Source organism: Achroia grisella, unplaced genomic scaffold, assembly GCF_030625045.1.
Source record: "Achroia grisella isolate CSIRO2021 unplaced genomic scaffold, CSIRO_AGI_Agris_v1 utg544, whole genome shotgun sequence".
Taxonomy (NCBI): domain Eukaryota; kingdom Metazoa; phylum Arthropoda; class Insecta; order Lepidoptera; family Pyralidae; genus Achroia; species Achroia grisella.
Window position 1 is genome coordinate 4,379,351 of NW_026712929.1, and position 11,321 is coordinate 4,390,671.

Here is an 11,321-nt window from a genome sequence, read left to right on the forward strand (position 1 = left end):
AAAACCCTACAATTAACATATTCCTTTATGCTTTACCGTGATTCATTAGCGGAAAAATAATCAAAAGGTTGCTTTGAATATGAAATAACACCGCATAAAAAAGCGAATAGAATAATTACTGTAGTAATAGAAGTCAATAAACATTTTTATTTCCCTCTAAAATTGTTATAATTTATATACAGTACCTATTTTTATTTATTGGGGGTTTGAGCTATTGTCAGACCTGTAACACTGCGACCTGTATAGATCTATTGTGCTCGACCTCATTCAAAGTTTCATCTAGGATCTCTATCCTGAGTGTATACTTACCAAAGGAGATATTACGTTTACATACATACATCTACATAGTTTAATTATAATTATAAAATGTCTTTCTTGTAAGTAATTTTTATTTATGTATTTAATTCATAGTATGTTTCTTTTAATTAATACAGAATATAAATACTTCAAGTACTTTTTTATATCACATATAAAATGGGCCCAGAAATTTGTAGTCTATAAAAGGCAAACAGAGTACGTATTGTGTTGGTTCTAAAAGAATATTCTATTAATCGGATTTTAAGGGAATATTATTGTTAGGTTTATTATTCCACTTCTTCTCCATATAATGCAAATATTGTACGATACAAATGTCTCCAAGTGGCGCGCGTGAATAAATTCATAATTTCCCCATGGAGGCCAGCATCGTTAAAAACATATTTATCATGACACATTTGTGTGCGTATTGGCAGCTTAATCTCGGTAATGACTCGAATTTCGTCCGCATCCAATGAAAATCTGCAGATTCACTCCCAGATTTGCAGATATCTGATCGGTAAGCTAATCATAATCGGAGTATGTTCAGGCGCTGCAAATATTTTAGCTGATTTCAAAAGTTTTTTCTAATAGATAATGTAGTAGTATAGTATAGTGCATACGCTGGCGAGTCAGCATTGGAACACCATGCGATGAAAATGAAGTCAAGTTAGTCAGCCCACTGCGTCGTATTCAGCAGGAATTAATCACAACAGTTTCCAGGGAGAACTGAGTGATACATTGCTTGCAATTAAGCCACTTTCAACAATTCCTTCCCTCTCAGCGTGGTGGTTTTCAATCCGATTTATCACTGGAATGTATTTGTATTTACTGGACTGCTCTAACAACTAGCGTAAAACTCGGAACAATGCGGCTCGGTTGGTAAATTTTAATTCATATTACACGGAGCGGTAAAAACCCTGACCAGGTGGGAAGTTATAAAAACCATCTAGAAGGGTCAGTTATGGTAAATATTAGACCAATTAGTTCGCAATATGCCCTGCCTAATCGATCACTATAAGGTTCCCTTAAGAAACTAAAGTGGAAATTCTCCAAAATATGCTAACTTATCTGACTCCATCCAATTTCTATCATCCTCCACTGATATCTTCCACAAGCGTATAGTAGGTAACTAATATACTATAGTACTAACTAGTAAGTAGGCAACTTTAAATTAATCATCTATTAAAAAAACATCGTGTAAATGTAATCACATAATCATAGATATGACACGGCAATGGTCATCGTATTTCCAAAGATTAGGGTGTAGTCTCAATATATTTTTTCAATATAAATGAAAGATTTATATGTATTGTTCTCAGGAGCTATCCCAATGGTGACGGCCACGGTGTACTGTGCCCCAGCACTGTTGAGGTACACTGCTCTAGCGGTTTACTGCCTCGGCAGTCTCATCGGCCTATATAAGGTAAGTACTAAAAGGCCTTGAAGCCGAAGGTTCTAACTTCGTTCTGATCAACACCGATATTTATATTTCTGACTGTCTCTCCAATTATTAAACAATGATGTTAAAAAAAACTGATTCTTTCGATGGCTCATACACTTGCTGATACATAACCACGTAACTAACGTAGTAATGTATTTATATATAACAATTATACCAAGCGGAAGATGACATGTCAAGTGTCGCGCTCGCCATGACGTTGCAGTGTACAAGGCCTCTGACTAACCCATACGGTTGTGACAATATAAACAATCTAACCAGACCTTGCCATGATATGGTATGATGTGGTCCATCAGCTTCTTTCATATATATGAAAAGCGCTACGGTCATCAAATTATCTGTCGCTCGTAATACCATTAATGCGTTGCCTTTCCAAAGGATTGAAATATCATGCCTCTTGTCCTGTAATTTTACTGTCTGTGATACAGTGAATTTATAGGACAAGAAGCATGACATCTTAGTCTCATCACCTTACATAGCAAGTTGTTTGGCAGCTGAAATATTTAGACAGATGTATCCATGCAGGCGCCATTTTTCAAACTCTATCTCTTACACCTACAACCAGAGATGTGAATTTTAGTTTACAATATATTTTTGTATAGAGAATGCACATACTTTGTTTTTTTAATTCAAATCCATGATAGTTTCTTATTTTATATTTAAAATACTAAATGCAATATACGTATTTTCAATATATTTTTATAATTCTTAACATGCGTTATTTTTATATTAGTAAAATGTTTTATTTAAGCGTCGTATAGTAGCAGATCTTTAAGTCTGGATCTACGTGGTAGGTCTTTTTATATGTTCATTTCTCATACAGGCAATGCGGGCGTGGTCACCCTGGGAACGGCGGCTGTGCTTCGCGGCGCCCTTCTGCATGCGGCTGCTGCTAGCTGGCGCCCGTGCGGCCCGTCTCGGAGGCGGTGACCCTCATGCAATACTGCACGTCTTCCTTCAGGTAAGCACTCTCTCCCCTCCACTGTGTAGTACCATGTACAAAGACTGTTCAACAATGAAACACATTATGAGACAAACATGTTATTATTGACTTGACATATATTATATTTTTATTAGGCGTAAGCACAGAATATTCAATTTTGTACCCACAAATAAAAAACAAAGCAGACAAAGTGCTAATACGAATCAGAATACCTAAGTAGAATAACAATTACTGCCACCCACCCCGTCTTCGCACTACAATACTTAATTATTGACAAGATTTCTAATGTCTTTGTTATAGACAATTTTATTTAAAACCATTAAGAACTTTTGTATTTATCCATTACAAACCAAAAATAAATTACATCCTCTTTATTATATTACTTTACATTTTTCAGTCAGTATTGTTCAATAAAGATTTGATAACATTATAGATTATAATTGCCATATAATCTTCCAGATTGCAGTTATACACAAGAAACAAAGAAACTAGATTTGAGAGCAGGCTATTCATTTTTAATTTTTCATTATTAATCAATTTTTAAAAGTTATTATTTTTCATCATTCATTATTATATTTATTCACAAAGTATTATATACACTGTGACCCAATCTATACGACACCTGTTAAGAGAGTTACGAGAAAAATACTAACCTATTTCTGAAATGAATAACGGATAAGTATTTTGGCAATGTGCCAAAATAATAAGATAAATGTTTATGACAATACAAAGTGCTAAAAGTGTACTCTGAAATGGCTTGTCCAAAACTTCTCTGATTCTGTAGCTGATGAAGATGGATATTTTATGTATGGCTGACTACGTAACCGTGCAGTGTCCTGCAGTAACGGGTATACACTGGCGACCCACTAGTGAAATACATAAGTACTAACGACCCACCCTGGGGACTAATATTTGTTTAACTTTTAAATTATTCGACACTATATTCTACTTCGTTTTTATTTGGATAAGGATATCATGTTTATGAAAACACTTTCATCAATCAATGCATTATTTTAAAAGAAATTTAATTTAGATGAAATGGAAGGACGTATGTTGTCCCGGACTTTTAAAGGAGAACAATTCCATCATACATATTTTTTTTGCGTAACTTTAACCGTTTACACAGCGAACGCATCGGAAACACTCAAAATTAATATTTTTTGCCACATTTTTCATTGCTGAACCGCTCCTATTTGTCGTAGCGCAATGTTATATAGCATATAGCACTCGGGTATGATAAAACTTTCTAACAGTGAAAGAATTTCTAAAATCGGATCAGCAGAAACGGATATTACTCCGAACAAACAACATACAATCTTTACCTTTTTATAATATTAGTATAGATTAGCCTGAAAACAGGTAGAGGGTATAGTGGCTAATATAAAGTTTTAATCACGATAGTATCCACTAGGACTGCATAAAGGAAGATCTAATAGAGAAATGGTACATTGCCAGAAATCATACTCTCCATTACTAACACTTCACCCCTCCCCCAAACCAGTTAAGTATTGTGACCTACAGATTGTAACTATATTATGTAAGACAGTAGTTTCCAGTGCTGCATACATGAACAATGTTACGGGTATGAGTTGGCACCTCGCCTAACGAGCGCGAAGTACGGATGCCAGTGAGGTCCATCGGAAAGCTCTTGGATGCCTATAACATACAATAACCATAAAACTAATGCTTTGTTAATAATTTCGGTTGTTATCTAGAGTAGAATAAAAGCAGTATTTAGGTATTGATTTCAACACTTAATGTAAGCACTTTTGAATAGTTATTTTAATTGTACTGACCCATTCGAATAATTCAGATTCCGCTGAGGAGTAGATATAGAAAAGAAACTTAGATGGTGCTCTTTTCAAACAAATTTTGTAAGAGTTTATTGGGTTCGGTTTTTTTTATTTGGTTTTGCTATTTGGTAGTGAAGAATAGCACAAATAGAGAAGGCTCAGAATGTTAAGTAACGATAATATTCTATATGTATATATATATATTATTAAAATGTGAAATTTAAAAGTATCAGATACATGAAATTAATTGTTATCGTTGGAAATACATTTGTCGGTGTATTATTGCAAATAAACAATAAAGTTATGTCATCAACGGATCCTATCGAAACTAAAATTTAATTAAATTTTTAATTACATTAATAAAATTTTATTATTTTATTTTCTCAATATTTAACTTTTAGAAAATAATTTATAGAAGTAATAAATCCACAGTTCAGAACACAAGCTTCAGTTGTTGCCCAATCAATACACACTCGTTACTGGGATTAAAACCCATTATACTGGGGTGTAAGTTACGTGTATTGGATCCAATACAATACTGCTATCAGCTGGCAAGTTGCCATTGCAATATACTTAGTGTAAAAAACATACTCTACGCTGGAAACATTTATTATAAAAGGTGATATGTTTATATATATGTTTATAATCGATACATTTAAATTGAACTGATATGTACTGCTATACCTAAAACTAAACCTGATACTAGTATCCAATCGAAAAAATTGGTTTCGTAACTAAAACCGCAACTTAACCTTAGTTATTTAAGTATTTCAGTTTTACCCAAAAGTAATAAATACATAAATACCTAAACTTTTTATAAAAAAAATATTTAAACTTATTTACAGTTCTAAAGAGCCGAAATCGTCAGAAAACAATATTTGATTAGATTCTGCTCAACTCTATTTTCATAAAATTTTTTCATAAACCGACCTATTCAAATGCTTTACAATGTTTCACATTTGTAGCTTACAGTATAGTACTATTCAACAGGATTAAGTGCAAGTGAATAATGAATGCCCATACGGTAAAGTACACAGCAGGCGAGAACTGCCGTGCTATTCCTTGCATAAATGCGCAATTAGTGCACCTCCCCATGCGCTCTACATGTGTGAAACGTGTTTGCCACCCCAGACTAACAGTATAAACCTCGGGTACGCCTATATACGATATCATAGCAACTAGATACTAGAGTAAACTTAGAGTATTTAATTTTCTCTTGAGTCACCAACATGAGTTATAACTGTATTGCATTGTATTAGTATTATATTTATCTATATTTAGCATAAATGTATTTATTTATTCAGTATGATATTATATAAGTATTATACACTAAGTACATATAATATTAGGTACTATATATATTAATATGTGTATATATTTATTTGCATTCCATATATATTATAAAATGTTTATTAGTGACTTTGTGATTGTATTTCGACATAACTACCCCACAACGCTTTCTGTATACCTAAATGTTAGCTGGTGGAGAATGCCTGAATGAATTAATACGGCATTAAGCTCGCCTTTGTACAAGTTATATTCTGCATTAAAGAATAAATGAAACTAAACTATAATAGTAATTAAAAATTAAAATTGCAATCATTTTGTATATATATACGAGTTGATATGTAATATGTTTATAACCGATACTCATATTTTAAGCGTATCTACATTTTTTTACTATTTCACGAATAAACTAAAATGGATCTGAATGAAATTTGTTTTTAATAGATAGAAGATATATGAAGATAAATTTCTAGAGGACAAACATAGACTTACTAATATAAAAAAAGCATACAAAGTCGCGAGTAACAGCTTGTATTCATATATATATTTGTGTTTAATAGGTACCTCCAAGAATGTCATCATCGTAGATTTATCATACATAAAGAAATTATATAGATCATGATTCATCATGATTGAAGTTATTTGTTATGGAATTATGCATTTACGATTAGTTAAAATGCAAATAAACGGTGAATTCTTTGGTTCTTATACCGACACTATTAGCGAACTGTTACTTTGTCTTTAAACCCTACACCGAGTTATTAAAATGCAGAAACACTGTTGTTATATGTATTTATATAATTGGCAACCTATTAAGAAATATCTCGCTATCGTGCCATAATAAAACGTTTTCCTATTTGAAACCTTTTCTTATAGATACCAAACAAAGCCTTTGTTTCCTCATCCAAACTCGACATCTCAGATCTATTTGTAATATAAATTTGATTCAAAAATAAAATATTGTTGTTAATAAATTAGCTTGATTTCATAAGTCGACATGCTTATATTCATTATTGTTATATTATATTGTTATATTGCAAAATTGCTTGTATACATATAAAGAGATTTGTTTTACTAAGAAATTTTCCAATCAACGCAAAGCATAAACCGCTGTAGTTAGAAATTGAAACGTAGTATCGTATTACATTTTAAACATATTCATATTTCGCAACTGTTCACGTTGTGTCCTGTTGGTTTAGGAATTTCGAGACAGATCTTCTGAACTATAGGAATTCTTACTGTGACCGTCTTTGCTCGCGAGAACCCGATTAAGCAATATCAGAAATTTCAGTACTGCTTTTAGAAAACACCTTAGTCTCAATATATAATAACAATAATATTGTATAGGATTGGATAGGAAGACGGGAAATGGTGGAGGTAGTAGTAAAACTGGGAAGGCTGATCCATTTCGGAAGGCATCCCTTAACACAAGTCTTACTCTCTTATCTACTGCTATCTATTCATCTCCTTATCCCTCCCATATATTGTACTCTGCTGGAAAGTTGCCCGTACTGACTTTCGTCCGAATATAGAGTAGCGCAATTTCAAATACACTAGCAATTATAAAGAAATATTTCTTCTTTGAGTATTTTAAATAGTATAACTGTATTAATTATTTATTATTATTCTGTTTATTACCTGACATCTATGCACATCGTGGGTATCATTACACCTTTTTAGACATGTGCATATTTTCTATGCAATATCAGTCGACATTGCGTTCATAATACCGCAAAGAACATTGCAAATGCCTTTATATTAAACTGGAAATAAGAGGAAACTTTGCTGTGAATAAAAAAATAATATATACCTATACTATGACACATTTGTAATATCCAAACTACCAAAGAGAACAGGTATTTTCAATATTGGAATTGTAATCAATCGAGTTCCATAATTAATCTTAACTAGGTTTTTTACAGTTTATTTTACAAACTAGGTCACATGTTGAGCGAAGTGCGTTTATTTTTAAAAACTCGACCTTGTTAAAATTTTGGTCTCAATCGGTCAAGCCGTTTCGGAGAAGTAACGTTACAAAGAGTGCAAATCTGATCTCTAAGAACGCTCCGCGCTTCGCACTCCGCTCTATGATGAGTTTTCTGTAGAACTCTTTTATAGGTCTACGGGGTCCATGAACACAAAATAGAGCATATTGTGTATTAAAATAATCCCAAGAACTATTTAACTTTAGAAGGTAATCAAATTTGTTACTTCCATAACTTCCCTCTTTTCTGTGTAATCGGAATGACAACTCGGCTGCCGGCTCATCTGATAGCAAACGACACCCTGTCACCTATATGCATATAATAGCATCACGGACATCACGTTATCACGTGACACCAACCGTGAAACAACTCATGCGTTGTCATTCCAGAGTTCTAAGCTGTCATGCCCCTTATCCTGTAATTTCGTAGGTTAATAGTTTCAATTATTAATTTACTTTGGCATTTGCCGTTCCAGGACGCAGTGTCCTTGGGTGGTGGAGTGATCGGTGCAATGCACATTCCGGAGAAGTGGTTCCCAGGCACCGTGGATCGCTGCCTCAACTCGCACAACATCATGCACGTTCTGGTTGTGCTTGCTGTCTACTCCATGCATCAGGTATCATTTTATTCATTATTAATTTTGCCGGATTGAGGAAAATCCTCCCAAAGTTGAAGGGTTTTTTGCAACAAAATAATACATACATGTTTGGGGAATTTGACGCGGAGGGAACTTTAAATTGCTAGAAATTATGTCGTGGAATATTTAAATTTCGAATCGGTGAATTGAGACTAAAAAAAACTTGTGAGTTGGGTACAAATATAAAAATTAGAAAGGAAAGGCAGAGCCATCTGGTAATGATCATGCAAACTTTTTTATGTTACTGAGAATGACGATCAATTACTAATTAAGTAAATTATTTGAATAAACCACTTTGTTCATACTTCCACTATTTTAAACTATTCCATTAATTTAAATATCTTCTATTATTTTTTCCACCAAATATATTGTTTTTTTGTTATTGCGCTATTATATATGGTAATGAAGTTAATAAAAGTTTGTTGTTTAATTAATGAAATACAATTTTGCTTAAAAATAAATAATTGTTTGTCACTATCAAATTTGTGTTGATCACTGAAGAAGTTGCAATTGTAACATCAATGTCATAGTTAACTACATAGATAAGCTAGAAAATCTTTTATAACTAGGTACATGGAATAATGATGTCTTACACATAAATTAATATTATATCAGGTAAATGCAAGCTGTAAAATACATAGGTAGCCATTAAACGCTCGGACAGTAAATGCAATCTTGAATAAATTACAAAGTCATGTCATATTTTATTCATATGAAAAGTATGCTCATCATTGTTGTATATTGTACTTACAAATTGTTTTGTATATGAATTATAAGTCTCTATCTTTTATATTTATAAGTTCATAACTATTCTGTCCATTAACGTCTGCTACCACTCATTGTAAATTACATAAGAAATTAATAATATTCTAACTCTACATCTCGTACCTTTTACAAATGATCATAACGTTTAAATATCAGTAAATGAACCATAAATGGTAATGTAACATAAATTTAAACTTAAATTTAGGCAGATCCATTAAGAAACAATAAAGTCAGCCCATTAAACACCAAATAGCTGTATATGGGACCCGCGCCTATTTATATCAAGTCTTTACGTACTGGGCGTGAATTCAATCTCTTTTATAACGTCTGCTCTTCCATCGAATCACCTATCAACCCTTTTAATAAATTTATCTGCCTTCTAACATATTGAAAACCCTATCTTCAAATCTTTGTGATCATGGACTCTAATACCTCATATTCTCATGGTTTTCCAGAGTTTCAAATATCGATTATAACTACTACATTTAATTGTACAATATAGTAGAATATAAATAATATTTTTTCAAATAAACTTGAATGGTTTTCTTTGTTTTTTATTGTACTGCTCATTCATAATACAGAGTCAACCAAGAAAAGAGAGATAGAAACATACGTATTATTTGTTTTATTCGAAATAATATTTGTTAGGGCTACGTAATATTACCACAGATAACATATTACTAAGAAATATCTAAAAAATCAGGAAAATAAGATCTTTCATTGAATTATTGAAGTTAATAGGGATGTACCCTATTAACTTCAATAATTCAATGCATTCCATGGATGCACCGTGTGGAAACCGGGTTCCTTTGTGTGACAGAGAGGGAAACTCCGAGCAGTTCTCGATCCCCGAGACTTGTTGACCCGGGTATAACTTTAAAGAGTTCTTTGACGACCACGTAGGTCGTTCACACTCACCTTAATCGTTCGTGTTCTTCTATACCTTATTTACTGCAATTTTTACTTTTAAAAAAATGTACATGAACGAATAAATAAACATGTCATGAATTATTATTGAATAAATTTCAGGTTACAACTCTAGATTTGGCGTGGATGTCGAGCGTGGACTGCCGCGCACCGCTACGTCAGCTTTGACGGCGTCCAGCCCCACTTTAACAGCTGTTCACCCCCGCCTACGTACCTTCAGTATTCATCAACACCCCACATCTAATGCACTAAACACTCACCCAACTGTTATTGTCATTTCAAAACTGCAACATTGCTAGTTATGTCTATAACGAAATCTCTCTGTTATATAAATGCATGATTTATAATAATTGCACATTATACTTGAAATAATAAATTCATGAGAGTGAAACACATAAAACACGAAAAGTTTTACTTTTGCCGGCACTGTTTAAATATCGCAATAATGATAAAAAACTTAACAACAGATTAAAGTACCTAATAGAAAATAAGTAGTAAGTACGAGTAGGTAGTAGGAATGAATGGACGTGAATATGCTTGAAGACAATAGTGACAGGTCCGATATTCATTCATGAGGATAATGCCAATATTGAACCGACTATTTGAATGTGTTTTATGTTACAAAATGTTAAATTATAATTTGCATCACCAAAGTAAATTATATTTTAGAACAACTTGTAAAAACATATTCTATATCATTAAGCAATTTATGATTAATAAGTATACACATGTACAAGTATACATATACAACACAAAAAAGTAACGTTTTATACTATATTGTTTTCATTTTTAGTTGCGGAAATTTAAATGTTGTAAAATTAAAATGATGTAAGCTATTAATAAAAAAACAATTATACAATAAATGCTGTGGTAAATACATCAATATTAAAATAGTAATTGTGAATAGTAACTACATAATTAAGAATTTTTGAATATCGCGTTTTCTTAGAAATATTTTAAGTAAAAGATCAAAATGGTAATGGTTATGAATTTAGAAGTAGAAACTGAGAATGCACGTGCTTAGAGAAGTTTTGTCAAATTGTCATTGGATAATTCAATCCTGTCCTTCCATTTTAGTGTCATTGCTTGAATCTTGAACTTTGCAGGCGTGAAAGAATTATGCTAAGCATGCTTCTACTTTAAATAATAAGTACCTAATATCAGATTACAGTATATAGATTTAACGAGCCGTCTAGATACTTTTTCATACAATACCATTATAGCTGAC

General features: G+C 32.5%; 1 protein-coding gene across 1 annotated transcript in view; it reads left to right on the forward strand.

The window, feature by feature from the left end:
- Positions 1–10,528, forward strand: part of LOC131847858 (progestin and adipoQ receptor family member 4) — a 51,648-nt gene extending 41,120 nt beyond the window's left edge. Inside the window, exons 3-6 of the mRNA XM_059197541.1 lie at positions 1,617–1,720; positions 2,580–2,717; positions 8,240–8,380; positions 10,196–10,528. Of these exons, the coding sequence (XP_059053524.1) occupies positions 1,617–1,720; positions 2,580–2,717; positions 8,240–8,380; positions 10,196–10,261 (449 nt within the window). The 3' untranslated portion in view covers positions 10,262–10,528. The remainder of the gene's footprint in view (positions 1–1,616; positions 1,721–2,579; positions 2,718–8,239; positions 8,381–10,195) is intronic.
- The last annotated feature ends 793 nt before the right edge of the window (positions 10,529–11,321 follow it).